The 17,856-nt window shown below is 41.3% G+C and overlaps 1 protein-coding gene across 1 annotated transcript in view; it reads left to right on the top strand.

The window, feature by feature from the left end:
* Positions 1-1,860: 1,860 nt before the first annotated feature.
* The window catches only part of CPPED1 (calcineurin like phosphoesterase domain containing 1), a 38,387-nt gene continuing 22,391 nt past the window's right edge, over positions 1,861-17,856 (top strand). The window contains exons 1-2 of the mRNA XM_062503347.1: positions 1,861-2,038; positions 11,761-11,979. Coding sequence (XP_062359331.1) covers positions 1,861-2,038; positions 11,761-11,979 — 397 coding nt within the window. The remainder of the gene's footprint in view (positions 2,039-11,760; positions 11,980-17,856) is intronic.

Below are 17,856 nucleotides of genomic sequence, written 5' to 3'. Positions count from 1 at the left end.
CATCAGCTAGAAAGAGCTGAGCATCCTGAGGCTCATCTACGACCCATCCTGCAAAGACATCAGATACAGTAGATACATGTCTAAAAAAAAGAGCTGTGAAATTGCAGACTTAGATAAATCTAAAAGATCTTACAATCCCCATCTCTGCCAGGTCTGATTCAATCTTTCAGACATGCCTAACTTGACAAGAAACATGGTTGCCTTTAGCAACGCATCCAGGTTAAGTAAGACAAAGGTAATTCAGGTGCAGATCACAATCTCATGTTCTTGAGCTCCAGAACCACACTATGCTGCCTTGCCAAAGCAACTTACAGTTTTTGGCCTGATCTTGATATTATTTCACTTGCAAAATTAATCTCGAGTTTAGCTGAAGTCATGCAGCAGTTATATATTCTGGTTTATAGGTGCTCAGCCCTATTAAGCAGGTAAGAAAACAGAAAAGAAACAGAAAAGGTAGAAAATTTCTTAGCATGACTGAGCCAACTGCTCTTGTATTAGCATGAGCAGTGCCACTGTGAGACCGGGATCACCTCTTCCCCTGATGGTGTTGGGATATTTAGATGGGCTGCACCTGAGACTTAAAAATGCACATTAGTTTTTATTTGCTTAATATACCACATGCTGCCTCATAAAGAGGGGAATTGACAAAAACTACTTAGGAGAAAGAGACTTCCCCTAGCGCTTTCCATCTAATGATCATCAAGCAGTTTACAAGTAGGACAGAAGAAGCTGTTTTTACTTGTGGATAATAGTACCCACATTTTACAGATGGAAAAGCCATCTAGCCACAGGAATGCATTTTAGTTGACAACATTAACCTTATCAACACGTTGCTGCAAATTTCACACGATGAATAGAGGCACTCAGAACTCTGCATGTTGCACCACACAGAATAATGAGGTCCCAGCTGTTCATCTGGGAAACTGCAACTGTATTGGTGTTCTTTTATGGCTGGGTCAAAAAGGGATTCTAGGTCAGAAGAGATGAAGAAAGCATCGCCTTGTAAGGGTCACCCATATATTTCAGTCATTACCTCGGTGCGTAGCTCGGTTCTGACAGAAGCAGAACTGCTTGGGGCCTGCTCCACGCCCGCTGCAATGCCCACGGCCACGGGCAGTGCTGCCAGCCGAGCTCTGGCACTGACAGCAGGGAAACACTGGGCCTTTACTTTTTTGCATAACTTCATTTTCTTTTTCAGACAGTAGTTGCTGGTGATACCGAAATTCGGGAGCACGTTTACAAACTGAGGAAACCTGACGAGAAGAACAAACCATGAAGGGAGCAAGGAAGTCACTTTTAGACACAGGGTTACTTCAGCTCGCAGGTTAGGAAAATGATGTCATGTATTACTTCATTATAATTCAGTTAAGAGCCAGCGCATCTTAGGGGCAGGTTCGAAGCCGCCCCTCGCACATGGCGGTACCTGCAGGCGGCCCGCGGCTCCCAGGGCTATCCCAGGGCTGGCCCCAGAGCCGCCGCCCTCACACCAACCCACGGAGCCTCCAGTGCGGCCGCCGCGCCCGGGCCCGCGAGGCCTCCCGGGGTCTGCAGCCCGTGCCAGGCGCCGCCCCCGGCGGAGGCGGTGCCGCCCCCTCGGCGGCCGGGCCCGGCGGTGGCGGTGGCGGCGGTGGCAGCGGCCGCGCGGGCCGGGGCGATGGCGGCGGCGAACGCGTTCCTGAGAGCCCGCGGCAGGACTCTGACCGCCTTCCGCCCAGGTACGGGGAGCGCCGGCCGAGCCGCGCCATCTCCTGCGGGCTCTTTCCCGCCGGGCGGGAGGGGCGTGCGGAGGGAGGCCCTGGGCTTCCCCGGCGGCGGCGGCGGCGGCGGCGGCGGCGGGAGGAGCTGCTGCTGGGGAGAGGGATGTGTGGAGCGCCGGGGCCTGGGCCGTCTGCCGGCGAGCCCGTGGCGGGGAGCGGCGGACGCAGAGGGCACCGGACGGCCGTGGCCGCCCCGCTGCCCCCGCTGTGCCGGGGCGCGCCCGGAGCCGCCCAAGTTTGTCCCCACGCTCCGGCTCCCGTGGAGATATGTCCAGCGCTGGGTTAGTTTTAAAATGCTTGTCCGTGCCGCTGAATCGGGTCTCCATAGCCTATGAAACTGTTGGTGCCAGCACTGTGCTGTCCTGTAGTGGTGACCTAGCAGGTTACTTCTGGGTCAGTGTTCGTGGTGCTCAAGCGAAAGGCAGCCGTAGGGCGGTTCACAGCTTGGTAAGATGCTGCTTTGCCTTGGATGCTCGGTCTGGCTCAGGGTGGGGGTGAGCAGCGCAGGTGCTCCCCTGGCCCTTCCCCGCTGTACGGAAGCATCGCTGCGAGCCCTGGGCTACAGCCAGCCAAAGCAGACGTGCTTCCACACCTGCCAGCTGGATTAGGGGATGAGGCCGAGCCAAAGGTGGCAGCCACCTGTGACTACTGGTTCTTGCTTGTGGCTGGACACAAAGGAGTGCATTGAACATCTCAGTGTATGCACCTGTTTATAAAATTCTCACAAGGATGGAGGTTCTACAGTGTGCCAGGGGTTTTCAGGGACACAGCTGTGTTAAGAAGTCATTTCCTATGGCCACACATAGAAGAAATATCCTATTTCTCTGCATTTATGAATTTCAAATTGTATTGGTTTGGTGGGGTCAGCAAAGCTGTTCCACCCCAACAATTTTGTGATCTTTTCTTGGGTTGCACTGGAAATATTTGGCTTTGCTTGTTGCCAAATAAAGAAAAATCACCAACTCAGAGCATGTGAAGTATATGTATACAGCTATTCTGGCAATCTATTAATTGCAGATGGTCTGGTTGGTTTGGAACAGAATGCCTAGCATTTGCTGAGGGGACAGATGGCAGACAAACCATCTAGTTAAATCAACTGTATAGTGGAAACTTAACAAAAGGAGCGTTCAACAGCAGTGTAAAAATTTCTGAGTAAAAGCTGTATCTGACTCCTTGGAAATTTCCTTAACCATGGAAGAAAACGTCATTTAGGAATCTGTTTTCCAGGTGTGCTTCTTTCTCCTGAAGTGTCCCTGTTTGGAATTCTTTAAGACTTTCTTACCAGTTGGTTGTTTTTAATCTTGTTCAAGATTTGCTAGGCTGTCATAGTCCAGCTACCATCTTTGGGTGCAATATTTTTTGTAAATAATTTACTTGCATCTTTCTTAAGAGGCTAAAGTTCAACACAATGTTTTATTAACTAGATGATTAGGAAAAAAAGAGAACCAAGGGCTGTTAAAACTGAGGCAAATTTTCACATAGTTTAAGACTAAAATCAGTTATCTCAGTTTTGTTGATTTACTCAGTCTTAAGGTTCCACTCTTGTTAAGCACGTATCCACATAAAGGGTTTACTGCCACTGCTATGGCTTGGCACACTGATTCCTTTTAAAATTTGAAGGCCACGATTGAGAGCTAAATTTCCTTTTTTTCTTCCTACCATTTCTGCAAACTCCCTCTTCCCTACTGGTAATTTGTTCAGTCTGCTTTTACGTAACGTGGAGGTTATACCTGTAACCTGCTCTAATCTGCCCTTGGTGGGGGGAAATGTGAATGAGGAGCTTGAGGTGAGGGATTGAAGTTATCAATATAATCAATGAGACACAGTAGTAAACAATGTTTAAATGCCCTACCTTATTGGCAAGAGAACTATGGTTTGACTTTACTTTCTAAAATAAATTCTACCCATGTGAAATTTCGCTTCAGCTGTCTACTATTTCTGTTAGTATTTGAGTGTAAAAACAGGACCATATGTTTGGGTAACTGCTGTCTTTACCACTTCTCTCCAGAAGTCATGGGGTTATTTTGGTTGGGGGTTTTTTTGTTTGTTTTTTTATTTTTGTTTTGTGGGGGTTTTTTGTGGTTTTATGCTTGTTGGGTTTTTTTGAGGGGGGGGTTGGGGTTTTTGTTTTTGTTTTGCTTTTTTTGTTGTTGTTGTTGTTGGTTGGTTGGTTTTGTTTTTGTTTTGTTTTATTTTTGGTCCCAAGTATGTCAGTAGCAAAGAATTTATGTGAAAACAGTGGAACACTTTTTTCAAGTAGCTAAACAAGTGATAGTCCTGTCATTTTAACTGCTTGAGAAGTGTCTGTTTGAACCTGTCTTTTGCTAGTCTTAGTTGATGGTTACAAAACCTTTATGTGGAACATGCAAATAACCAGTATTGCATCCTCACAGTCTCAGTTCCACATGTGATTTTGTGTTACTCTGTCATGCTTCCCTCACCAATCTTTTACTTAATCTCAAAGTTTGTTCAATTACTTCTCAAATTTTCATTTTGCTTTGTTTTCTGTTTCTTTCCAATCTCTGAATTTTTGCTATTTTTGAATGTTGAAGTGCCTTCTTGGTAGCACTTGGTAAAACTCATATGAAGTTGGTGGGTGTTTTCCCATGTGAACTATGCTGCTCTTTTTTGCATGAAGTTCATGCTTTTTTGAATAGTCACTGCATAGGAAGTCTCTCCTCAGCTCTTCACAGCAAGGCCTGATTCTCATGCTGCCAAATTGCTTAATTTTAACAAATTCCACTTTCTCGCTGGTTCTGTTGCTGTGACAGATTGTTTTGAGTTTGTTGAACAGTGTATAGGTCCCAGTACAGAACCAGGGGGGATCTGGGTGTCTTGTTCATTTCTGTTTTTCTACCAGTTTTCTATGCATGCAAGGACTTCATTTCATATTTCCAGACAGCTTGGCTTCCTTGAGTCTTTGGTGAGTAGATTTGAGATGGGATCAAATGGATCTCCCTTGTCTCTGTAAAAGCTGTTGATTACTCTTTCTGGAGAATCAGTAAATACAAGAGCTGCTGTCTTGGTTAGTGTTTCCATCATTGTCTGTACGGATGTCACTTTTGCTCAGTTGTTACCAGTTAGTTGTTACCAGATTGCTCAGGAAACCTCTTTAAATGTAGATGTAATAGTGGCCACCTCCATGTTCATTTGGTGCAAGTGCAGTTTTAAGGATAACTCCCCAGAAGTTCAGTAGTTTTCACTTTTGAGGAGTTCTATGGATGCCATCTAATCTGAGTGGTTTTTTAGTGCCTACGTCCGTTTGTTGAATCATCTACTGGTATGTTGATTTGATACATATCTGATGTGCTGTCTCTTAGGAGGAATTATCACATTAGATCTTCATGAGTTCCCTCACAATACATGTGGATACAAAAATGTGCCTTGTTTTTCTTCTTTTCAGCCTTTATTTTTGGGTGCATCTTGCATGTCTGGAACATCTGTTAACCTTATGAGTGTCTGGCAAGCTACTGGCTCCTAATTCCCCTACAAAGTGCTTTATTAGTTCTCAGATTTACGCTGTTTCCAGCTCTTCATTTTTTATTTTTTTTTAGATTGGCTTCTTGGACTTTAGTATCTAATCTTCCAGTGTATAAAATCTTTCCTGTTTGTTTGTTGTTTGTTTGGTTTTTATTTTTTTATTAGAATGCTTTAGCTTTTCAAAGGATGCTGTCCTGCACTTACTAGCCTCCTTATGGCTGTTACTTAGGTAGTTTAGGCAGCCTGGATTATTCTTGGTCTTTCTGAAGTCCTTAGTAAATGTTGTGCTTATGGTTTGAACCTCTGGAATAGTGTCTTTGAACAGTTTCCATGCTGCCTTCAAGGATTTTTGCACTTTTTAAAGGCATCATAATTATATATAATTCGCCTTCCTTTGAAATTAAATGCAACCACAGTTGATTTCTTGCTTTCAGAAGAGTGTTGGATCTTGGCACATTATGATTACTGTTCTAGAACTCTTCAACAGTAATATTTTTGAGCACTGATCAGAACTACTTCCCATCTTGCATATTCCATTCCCAGTACTGTCTCCAACTCTCATATGGATTAGGGAAATTTTTACGTGGGTTTTGAGAAACTTTCTGTGACTTCACCTTGTCATTATGCAAGCCACCCCCCTTCACACCTACAGTTCTGGGCTGTAAAGTTTTTGTAATGAGTTTACATGTTAAATTTGGGGGTGGGCATAAAGCATGACTAGAATTGAGCTTCTGTAGCCCTCAGTACAAATAAACTGTGTCTGAGGGGGCATTTTATACCTTGATAGTTATCTAAGAAGTTTAAAAGTATGTTTTTTGGTAACAGTAGCACTGTCTCATTTATTTGAGAAACCGTATTCTGTCATTTAGTGTTTCTACTGACAGTATTTTTATAGTACATAAATTCTAGAATGATTACTCTTTAAAAGGTTTTATTTTCTCTCTGAAAATATATTTTAATACCTGTTCTGAAGGTTTTTCCCGTGGTACTTAATATTGGATAATTCATGACAGGTTGCCTTGGTCATTCTGCAGAACCTTCAGTAGTCATATCTTTGGTAGACTCCTGGGTACACATGGAAAAAAAAACAGGTGAAAGACATGCACATTTCTTTAGACTGAAATCTTTTGCATTTAGCATACAAAAATTGTGAGTTTTCTAAGCCATATCTATTGATAATATTTTTAATATATAACTAGGAATTATTAAGAATGTAGAGCAATTCCCTTATCAGTTTTCCAGCTATTTCAGGACTGAGAGTAATGGAAACAAATTGTTGCTCTTTGTGTTGTCTATGATGTATATATACCCACTTCACTTAAGAGATTAGATTTTCCTTCCTGCACAGAGCTTCTTTGGAAAACCAAGGTTGTGCTTCCTTTTCAGTTTTACCTAGAAAAAAAGTCACAGGCACATTTTGTAGGCTGAGACAACTCAGGGCAGGGAACCATGTTCCTATTTCTGCTGTAATCTGATTTTCAGAGAAGTGGTATTGATTCTCCTGTCCAACCCAACGTGACAATGAGGGCATTTTTGTATTTGTTACTGCCCGTGATGGACTGAGCAGGCACTGGAGATGTGTCCATGTCCAAAATGATCTGACATAGTAGTGTCTAAAGAGAGTTTATGGACAGGAGTATCTTTCCATAACTAATTTTTTCCATTAAATTCTGTAGAGTGTAGAGGAAGGAAAACACAAATATACTGTTGAACCCAACCAATGTACTTATAAAAAATGCCACCAGGGAAATACTGGAAATCCCACCAGTACTGTGTGCTGTCAGAGGCCAGTGGTTTCTGTGAGAAGTCTCAATAGATGTGTTTGTGATCCTTGAAGATGGGGAAAACAAAACTAGGAGAGAGGGGAAGAAATGAAGGCACAGCGAGAGATTAGCTGTTGTCCTTTAGAAGTTGGGAGATTCAGCTGAAATCCCACCTAAGTCCTTGAAGTGTCTTTTTGCCTGTGGTTACAATACATGGCTGAGGTTTTCTCTGGTGAGTTGCTGCTGACTTCTTCGCTCCTTCACAGAATTAAATCCTTAGATAAAATTAGAAGCTGGCACTGTTTTTCAGCCAATGCTACTAAAAATACATTGCATTGATCCTCTATCTATACCTTGGTACGCATGGCAGCAGAAAAAAAAGTAGGAAGCTATTGAAACTGAGGCATAACAACGTGTTCAGAAGTTGGACTTCTGTGCAATCAGCTGTGCTTTTAAGGAGGTTTGGAACCAAAACTGATTTGAAATAGGAGTTTTCTAGCTTGGTGTGTAAGAGCAGCTCCACAGACATAGTTTGTCCCTCAGAAATGGGAACCATATGTACATCAGTTACTGGAAAAGTCTGTCAACTTTGTTCTGGATTTGTGTTTTCTTATTGTATGGTAAATTCTGAAAGTTGCAAACAGCTTCAATGTCTATACGGATGAAGAGCCAATTTTCAGGCATTCTCAGCTTCATTCAATTTTGTGATGGAAGGAAGAAGACAGGAATAATTAATGGAATCCTAATCTTCTATTGCTTTACCTAGCATGCACTTCATCTGATGCAACTGCATAGGTCATCTAAAGGCTTGAAAATTCAAACTCCTAGTGAGAAGGATGCCTTTATTTTTTCCCCCCCGCAGAAGTAATTTGCTACATTTGAAGGGATGATAGCCATTGTACACGTTGTTTAATTGAAACCTTCAGAAGTAGCAGCTGGGACCTGGATCGTGACTGGAGGATTGCTGCAAAAGCAGCTCTTGGCCCTCCCACCATTTGTGCCCCGTGGTGTTTGTTAGTTCCCCTCTGCCAGACTTGGGCAGACCCCCAGCATGGGAGCAGAATGATCTCCTTGAGCACTGTTCTTGAGATGCAGTGCAAAGACCAGAGAAAGGGTTCAAACAGGGGCTCGTGGGGCCTCACAGGGCAGACAAGGTTCATTTGCTTGCCCACAGTACCTGTTCTGTGGATGCCAACAAGCAGCTGGTGAGAGAGAAAAGGAGGGTATAGAATAATGATCTGAACAGGTCCATTAATAAAGCAATTCACTGTAAGGCAGGAGACTGCTGGATCCTTCAGTGGTAGTGGAAGATGCTTTTCCTGGCTGTTTCTCGTTGCCTCTTACCATACTGGTTTGTTGGAAGAGCACTTGTGCAGACCTAGTCCTGGGGTTTTCACCAGAATTAGTGAAATTGCACTAGTAGCAACACTTGAAAATTTAGCTGAACTGGTGTCATGGCTTGCACAGATGAGGAAAAACTTGTAAAAAACAACTCTGAAGACAGACCAGTGAGGGCAATCAAGAGCTGCCTCCTGCATGAGCTGAATTCAGAACAGGCTTAAGATTGGTGCCAGGTGCAAGTTAGAACCAGTGGTATTATACAACTCTCATCATGATATTCTGTTTTTATATTTATAGTACTTTGCAGTAATTAAAGCACATTCCTGATTTTAAGGAAAAAGTTGTAAGTTTAAACAGTGTCCTTACATTATTTTGTTCCCGCATACTTTTGTTTCATGGGGAACAAAAGCAGTGAGTAACAATTGTTAAGTAATAAGCTAATGGAATTTGGTTTAAGTACTAGGGTAATATGTTTCTAGAAAATATTTATTCTACCTTACTGTTATTTTTATAACTATTTGATGAGTTATTGACTACCAAAGAGGTAGCAATTGACTGAATTATTTGACTAAGACCAGTTAATTAAGCTAACATTTTAAGTAAATGTTCTTTATGTGGCCCTGATTCCTGGTTCTCTTCTGATATCCCTGATTCACTTGCTTCATTTTCTCTTTTTCTTTCCTGGAGGAGAATATAGCATATACCTTTGCATAATTTTCAGTTCCTTTCTTTTTTTCACCTCCTATCTCCTTCCTTTTCTCCCCACTCTTCACCACCTCCACCCCTGCATCTTCTGTTTCTCCTTTCTTCTGCCATTTCTTGATTTTGTCTGTGTACTGAACTTCTCTTTTGAAATTCATCTTATCAGTCTCTCTCTTTGCCTCACATGACCATCACTCACCCACTCAAACAAGAGCATCTGTGCACAGTCTTAGAAACATTCAGGTACTTAAAACCTAGAGAGTTACTGTATTGGCATGAATATAAGTCAGGAAAATAAAATATCCCTGAAATATATATTAGAATAACCCCTAGTCTGGCTTTCCTACCTGCTCCCTTGACAGTGCATTGTCTGCTTGCCTCACCTGTGTGTGTTCAGGTGTTCTCTCTGAAGCTCCCTGGGAGCTGGGCCAGCCCTGCTGCTGTGCCACCCAGCCAGGGCTGCTCCAGGTGCTCCAGCTGCCCGTGGCCACCTCACACTATTGCTGGAGCTCTGAAAGGATAACACAGGCTGTTATTACTTGAAACACAGTCTTTAAAAACAAATGCTTGCTCGTCTTTTTCTGAGGAGTCTCTGTAAAAATAAGTAAATGTAACTGTATTTTACTTAGGCTGCTATGGTGAAAATACTGGCTTCAGATTAAACAATACAGAACAAGTAGATTTTGCTCAGCATTGGTTTATCAGTACTGTCTGTCAAGTTGCTGGAAAAGGGACAGGTATTACTGATCCTGCCATATTCAAAGGTTTGATCTTTTTTCCCCATTTAACAAATAAATTGTGCCACTCCTCCAAACCAAGTTCCTGTTTCAGATGTTCCCTTTTTTAATTTTTTTTTGTTTTGTAGAGATTGTAAAGGGTTTCTGATGCAAGCATCCTTAACTGATTTTTTTTCCTTTAGCTTTCCACCTATAAAAACTGTAAGTTGATTTCTCTGCATAAACAGTGCCTTTACTGCATCATGTAAGCTGCTTTTATGGCAGTTGTTTTTTTTTCATATAAGTCATAAAATGAAAACCTAAATTACTCTGTGGCATTCGGTTGTTTCTATAAGGCTTCTACTGCAAACTCATGGATAGATGGATCATTTCACTTCCTTGAGCAGTTGTGTAACTTGAAGAGTAAATTTTATTTCAGAATTAAAAGCTAATAAATGGCTAGAAGTTTTTGTCTATAAAATACGTTATTATTATTAAGAGTAAGTCAGTGCTGGTATATAAATAATTTTGTTTAGAAATGAAATGTTAGTTTAACTAAAGTGTAGAAGCCTTCATTTGGCAAAATGATCCGATGCCATAGCAACAGATGACAATTAGAAGCAGCTTCCGGGAGTTGCCTGCATTCCTCATGCCTCACACCAGCCTATCCATGGTGCAGGATGAATTCTGAGCTGGTTTTTAACCTTGCTTGAAAGAAACAGCTCTCTTCCTTGGAAAGTGTGAAGCTTCAGTTCTAGAGCTTGCGGGAGGAAATCAGAAGTACATCCATGTGTTGGACATGCTATTTCTGTACTGTTACTAGATGACCAGTTTTGCTCAAAATGAATTTCAGATCAGACTGACTTGATATGAGCGTATATTGATGGATTTTATTTGAATTTAAAATATTTTGTATATTTTCTCTTTAAATTCAACAGTAGATGGATCAAGTCAGTGAGTTTTTAACAGTTTAAATGCTGTTCTAAAACCTCCAATAACACTAAATGTCTTAAACCAAATAGAGCTGTCAAAACTAGAATATTCAGGTTGCAAACAAATGCATATATAGACAGCTGGAGAAACCACAGTGTACTTGTGTTTGTACTTCAACTCCTGCTTGAGATAGTGTAGGAAGTATAGGAAACAGGCTAGCCCTTTTTGCTTTAGATTTGTAGCCAATTGTTTTATTTGCCCAATGTTGATATTTTTTTCTTCCAAATGGGTTTGTAGTCGTATACATCACCCTTCGTTTGTTGTACGTGGTATTACAATACTCGAGAAAGAAGTCTACAAAAAGTGGTACCAGTGTGGATTCTGTACTACCCTCTGCCTACAACAACTCAGTCAATGGAACTTTGCTTCTGAATTCTCACCTTTTTGTCATAGGTCTTGGGAGCAATTGTGGCAGCAGTAAATTTGGATTTTCATTGTTGCTGATGATATGTTGCTGGATTTGTTTGCTGACCTTGGTCCAGTTGAGTGGCTTCCGTTCTGACTCCAAGGAATGTGCTACATCCAACTTTCTTCTGAAACTATGAGAAAAAAAAGTGTCTAATTCCTTAATTTAAGGAAAAGTCTGCTGGAACCATAAAATGTGAAACTTGTGTATGTTTTAACTTGTTAATTAAAGAAGCAATAATTGGAATCTTAGAACAGTCAACTGAAATCTAATGTTACACACTTGTGCTGTGTTGTATTCTTGTAATTTCCAGCACTATTTGCTGAATTCTTCACATACTTCTCCTCTAATCAGTTTGTAATTACTATGTGGTATAATTAGATTAGTATACTTCCATTTATTACAACTACACATTAGAGGAGAATTTTGTACTTCTGCCTTTATATTTGTCCTCTATGAATGAGTACAGAATTCTGTACTTGCATTAAAGCAGTGTCAGCCTACTGAGGTGAAGAACAATCAGTTTAATGATGTGTGGAAGCTTTCATTCTCTTTTTAAGTGACTGTACTGTTTTTTTTTTTCCCTCTTTTTTTCTTCTTAGATGCTGAGTACCAATGGAAGGGGCCCTTCTACTTCATCCAGGGAGCAGATCCTCAGTTTGGACTGATGAAATCTTGGACACATGGAGACACTAAGAATGGAGATGATGAATGGGGAGAAGAAATTAAATTAGCAGAGCAAGCAGTACAGGCCATTAACAAACTAAACCCTAAACCCAAGTTTTTTGTGCTGTGTGGAGACCTTGTCCATGGAATGCCAGGTAAGGCAATTAAAAGTGCAGAATGGAGGTAGTAACTCCATTTTTTTTAAGATTTAATATTTGCAGTAATGCTAATATACTTGACTTCAGAATAATCTTTCATAAGTATCATTAGTATTAGTTCCTGTTTTGGTGTTTTAGGGAAAAAAAAAACTGATTTGTAGATGATTCTTGAGGTATTATTCTGACTTCTTCATCTGACTTCCTGTAGCATTCTTCTTAAGGCTGTACTTTCATTAATTAATTGCTTTCTTTTCAGTAGGAAATTTTCCTTGAAATAAAAGTCTTTCTCGTAAACAAATTGCTCTGAGATGACAAAGAGGGGCTTTAGCCACTGGGGAAAACTAATGCCAGGAAAATAGCAAAAACTAGATATGTTTTTTTGAGTACCTAAAGTGAGTAAGGCTCAGAGAATTCTCTAGATTTCTAGTGGTTAATAAATGCAAATACTTAAGTTTTTAAAATGCTAAAGGTCAGTGACTTCAAGCTCTAGCAATTCTGACCTATGGCTGTGGGATTCTGAGCTCAGTGTGCCTTTGTACACTGAGAGGAAGAACAACAAACCATCCAGAAAGATGAGTTACAAGAAAGATAAGTACTTTTCTTGGAAGTGAAATTAGAAGTGGTGTTACCTGCTGAGAAGTGGTCTAGAAAGCAGATCTAAGCACAGTTCCTCCCATTTGTTAGCCCTGATAAGCAGCAGAGCTGCAGACAGCCCTGGCTCTGTCACTGCCAGCACCACAGTCCACCCAGGGAGCCTGCAGACATCCTGTGCCTCGTGCTCCACTCTGCTTCACCCTCCACCTGCACCTGAGGAGCTGCTTCCCAGCCCTTGTTCACACAGCAGGGCTTTAAGAACATTGGAGACCTTTCACCAATTCCTTCAGTGTCCCACAGTGTTAATTTTAAGACTCTGGCTGTCAAAGTGATTGACAGTATTTATAGGCTTCCTTTTGATCAGAACACAGTTTTGCTGAAAGAGTGGGAAAGTGTAAAAACCAACAGATTTAAGCTTGATTGAATCTACTGTGTAAGACCTCAGTAACTTGATCACAAAGTATACCACAATGCAGTTTTATTGGCTTACGTGCTTCCATTAATTTTGGAATCATCTTCCTATAGCAGAGTTTTAATAAATGTTTTGATTAGAACTTCTAATTTGTGTAGGTGTTCCAAATATTTTGGTTTCAGTATCCCTTGGAAGAGCCAAGAAAAGTCAGGACAAATAATGGGTATTACATATCCTGTTGAAAAGGATCTTTCACTCAAAAAATCTAAGTAATCCAGGAGTCTGTTACTTTCTTTTTACTTGGATATTTCTCAGATATTCATAAAACAGTGCAAAGTCCTGAGTACTTCTGTCTCTTTTGACTTGGAACAATGTTATTCTAAGGCTTCTCTGTTGGTAGAGTTTAAGTGTAAGCTAGAGAGCCAGCAATCTTCTGACTTCCCCTGGGTACTGAATGGCTGGATACAGTTAGTCTTGTGTGTGGTGCTTCTTGTATTTGGTTGGGTTTATTTTTTTCTAGCAATAGTTCTCTGTAGTCATTATTGTCCCTCTTGCCAGTGTATGTCTCAGACTTGGTAATGTCTTAAATACAAACCTGTCAGGCCTTTGTGAAACATCAGCATTATTCATTTTGCTAACAGACGTGAAAGAAACTTATTGGACTGTAGTGGTAAGATCACCCTACATTGTGTGATGGATGTGCTGTGCCTTGTATAAATATTTGAAGCTGCCTTGTGCAATTTCCAAGAAATTGCAAGAAAGAGCAGTTCATTACTCAGTAAACTTAAGGGTCTTTTCCGGGCTAAATGATTCAATGATTCTATGATTACCTCACTTGAGCCACCATATTTTAACTTCTTTAATAATTTCTTGGTGAATGAAATTATGTTAATAGTTTTTAAGCCTGTATTATCATGTAGTTATATAAAGTGCTTAAGGAAATGCACTATTAAGAGGAATTGTAGAATATTCAGCTGGAACAATTACTTCATTATTGCCTCTGTGTTTATACAAATGGCTTGCTCTGCTGTGTGTTGATAAACATACAAGTACAATTTAACTATTAAGTTGTACATAAAAGTGCAGTTTTTACAGCCCTTTGTCTTTCTGCCTAAACTGATGACAGACACAACAGTGATTTGCTCTATGGTGCAGATACCTGTGGATTAACAGTCTTGGATTCGTTCCTAAAAGGACAGGGAGATTATACAGCTTTGTAATCAATGCCTGTCAGTACAAAGCAAGTGGGCAACACAGATCTTCCTCTCTTCTCTTAAAACATTTTATCATGGAGTACTAAGGGTAAAGTTTTTGATGGACTGTTTTAAAGCATGCCCTGTAACCATTTAGCTGATCCAGTGTCAAAGCCTTTTGCTGAGGAACTCCAAGAAATCTCAGAATTCCAGCAGCTAGAAGTGATGAACAGAATCCTGATCAGCTGGGAAGCAATCAGGCACAGCACTTGGAATCCATTACAGATGTCATTAGAGCAACAAAGTAATCACATCTTGGTATTTAGCTGCTGATTAAAAGTAGTTTGTACTCTGAATATTATTTCCAGAAGTTTTTCTTGATTACATAATCAAGAATAGGATGTCTATTCTTGGTAACACTAATATTGTGGTACAATCACATCAAGAATTTTAAGCAATACCTTATATTGCAACGATGTCACTGAATATAATTTCTATGAACTCAGTGCTTATACTTGGATACGCCATGACAATGAAGGACTTCCTTCTGAAGGCATTTGTGTGCATTAATTACAATTTAGTATGACAAAAACGGTAATCTGTAAAATATTGTTGATCAGATTATGTGTTTATTTGACTGCATTTTTCTAAAACTCTGGAAATTTATTTCTAAAAGTGTTACTCTTCGCGTATCAAGTTGGAACCTTCTGTTTTGTTTTATGGAAACTTCCCTTACTGCTCCATTACCAATATACCCCGAGCCCAGAAGTCCAGTTCCAGTCCAATAGCCAGGTCCTCACCCATCTTGTTCTCCACTCATCCAGACTGCAACATAGCAGCTCCACAGCCCTGTGATTATAGAGCAGTACCTCACAGTGACATCAGCCAGCACTCTCAGTACTCCTGGATTCTTCCTGTCAGTCCTGTGGGATGGCCTGGGTTGAAACCTTCCAGGAGACACTTGTTCCATCCCTGGTGTTTCCTGTGCTCCTTTATCTCTGGGAGAATATTGCAGTGCAAGAAGGCAAAGGGAGCTCTGAGTACCTTGCACTGCCTCACACAGCAGTGGGCTGTATTTTCTTTTAATTATTTTTTTGCTAAAGTAGCAGTAGGAGCTTTTTCTGCCCTCTGCTAGTTGCAGCCCTCAGAGCACTTTTCTGACAGCAGCCCTGCATACCCAGATACTTTTTCAGTATTCTTCCTTTCAGGTATGTCTTTGATTCCAGCTGCCTTTCATATCCTTTTTTCATTGATTCTCTGGCATGAGTTCCTCATTTAGCCAGATCATTCTCCTTACAGTCTACTTTTTCTCTCTCCCCTGCCTTCCCTGAGTATCCAGAAGGACACTTCTGCGTTTGTAGGAGCTTGTCTTTGCAGACTTGCCAGCCCCCTCAAACTCTTGCTTTCAGAACAGCCTCACAGAGGTTCCTGTAGCTGATCCCTGAATAAGCTGGTGTGCTGTCCTGAGGCCCCAGGTGTGCTCTCTGCCTTTCCTGCTGCCTTCGGGATCTTGAGCTCCACCTTGGAGGCTGCTGCAGCCAAGGCTGCCAGGATTAACGCGTCCCCCAGCACTGCTGTGTTTGTGAGTAGTGGGACCAGTAAAACAGGCCCTGGCTGTGTCAAGGGACTGTCCAGACTGCCTCCTGGGTTCCAGATCTCCTGAGTTGCTGTCAGCAGGTATTAGGGAGGTTAGTATCCCATAAGAGCCACAGTGATCTAGAGACTTTTTTCAGTTGCTCATAGGAGACTTAATCCATTCTTCTGCCCTTTTTGGGTGGTCTGTGGCAAAATGCCACCTTTAGTGGCTGAGCTTTTCCCTGATCCTGACTCAAGTTCAACGAGGCTGGTGTCTGTTCCATAGAATAGTGCCCTCCAAAGATGGGGCAAACTCCCCCACCTTCTTTCTTGTCGGTCCTTCCTGTTCCAGTTTAACATGAACCTTGTGCTTCCTTCTCCATCCCATACCTCAAGTGTAGATTGGTGTCTAGGAAAAAGCGTCAGCATTTCAACACCTTTTGTTGCAGCAGCAGAGAACTCAGCTGTTGGCAGCCAAGGTCACCCTGCTGAAGCCACTGAGAAACACTGATTCTGAAGCTGAGAATCCAGCAACTATCTTTAAATGGCCGAATTCCTTCAGAGGAGATTGTTTAACTGCATTTTTTAAATTATGCTACAGATATCAGTAACTTAATAGTTCTAGCCAGGAAAGTTATTTATGTGTTATATTTAGTCCAGGTGTTTAATTTTTATTTCATGTATTGTTCTGGCTACATGGGTAAAAGAACAAGACAACAAGTCTCTTGTGAACTTACGTAGCTCTGACTATAATAAAATGTAGCTGTTTAGAGACTAAATGAAATGAGACTTGTTTAATAATGTGTATAATCACAGAAAAAAACCTGATAGAACTTGATTAAGCTTGGTCTGTTAGTAGTGTGATAATGGATCGGTGAGCAAGTAATGTTTATGCTTGCAGTTTTAAATTCATTTGTGTATATATGTTAATTACAAGAAATCAAAATCACTGGAAATTACTATTATGGCACTTGAAATACACTGTGAACACTTGTACTAATTCTTTTAGTTAATGCAAAGGTATAATAATCTCTAATATACACATTCCCTACCCAGGTCATGCAGTGCTCTATAATCTCACATTAGCCTTTTCTGTCAATTAAGCCCAAGTGGTGACATTTTTCTATTTTTTTCTACCTTTGTTTTATATTATTAAATTGTTTAATTAAGGATTTTCAAATTGTTATTTGTAACAGGTTTCACAATATATGCTTTTATAAATGTATCTTTTTAAAGTGGAACAAGCTAAAACATCTGACTGTTTCAGCTTTACAGAGCTGCAGTCATATTTAGTAATGTTTTCTTACTGCTCCTTGGTGTGCTTGCTGTCTGTCTCTCACTCTCTTTGTAGGGCCATACTTGGATTGTAAGATCATCCAGGACTGTGTCTGTTACATATTTTCATGTTTTTACTGTGCCATCTAATGTGTGTTTCAGGCTGTGAGCCTGGGCATGTGTTGTTACCGTGAATAGTTTAAACAGGAGGTGACAGAAAAGGCCCTGACAATAGACAAGCTGAAAACAGAGGTGCCCAAACTATACACAGCTCATTGCTGATGTGTTTGTGGTCACTGAGGCACTGCAGCCTTGAGAGCTGCCAGAACATTACTTTGTGTAATGGGTGAAAAAACAGCCAGGCAGCCAGCTGAGCAAGGCCCCAGAGTTGCAGCAGCTTGTGCTGGTGAAAGGTAAAGACTTACCTTTGACATCTGGCATCCTGTAAAAAGCAGTCATGAATTTGGGGGAGAATTGTCACTGACAGAGTCACTGTGGGACTGCGGGAGATGAAAGTGCTCTCCTTGTCCCAGTGTCCTTCTCTGTCTCTCTCCCTGCTTTCTCTCCTTCAAACCTCGAGGGCACCTGCCTAAAGCCAGGATGTGTGGCTGTCCTGCTGCTGCTGCTTCCAGGGGCCCCAGCTCTTCTGGGCCATTCTCTGGTGCCAGCCAGCTCCCCTGCCTGCGTGCTGTGCTGTGCTGTGTGTATCTCTGTGTGTGTGCATCACCAGTTCACGTTTTCCCCCAAGAATTCGCACATTCCGCTAACGCTCTTAACTCCTCCATAAAGCCTCAATAAGGCACGTCAGCTCAGTTCAGCTAATTA

Source organism: Cinclus cinclus, chromosome 16 (genome assembly GCF_963662255.1).
Source record: "Cinclus cinclus chromosome 16, bCinCin1.1, whole genome shotgun sequence".
In the NCBI taxonomy this organism is placed as follows: Eukaryota; Metazoa; Chordata; class Aves; order Passeriformes; family Cinclidae; genus Cinclus; species Cinclus cinclus.
The sequence above is the reverse complement of the archived record's forward strand: the minus strand, read 5'-3'. Positions and strand labels throughout refer to the sequence as shown.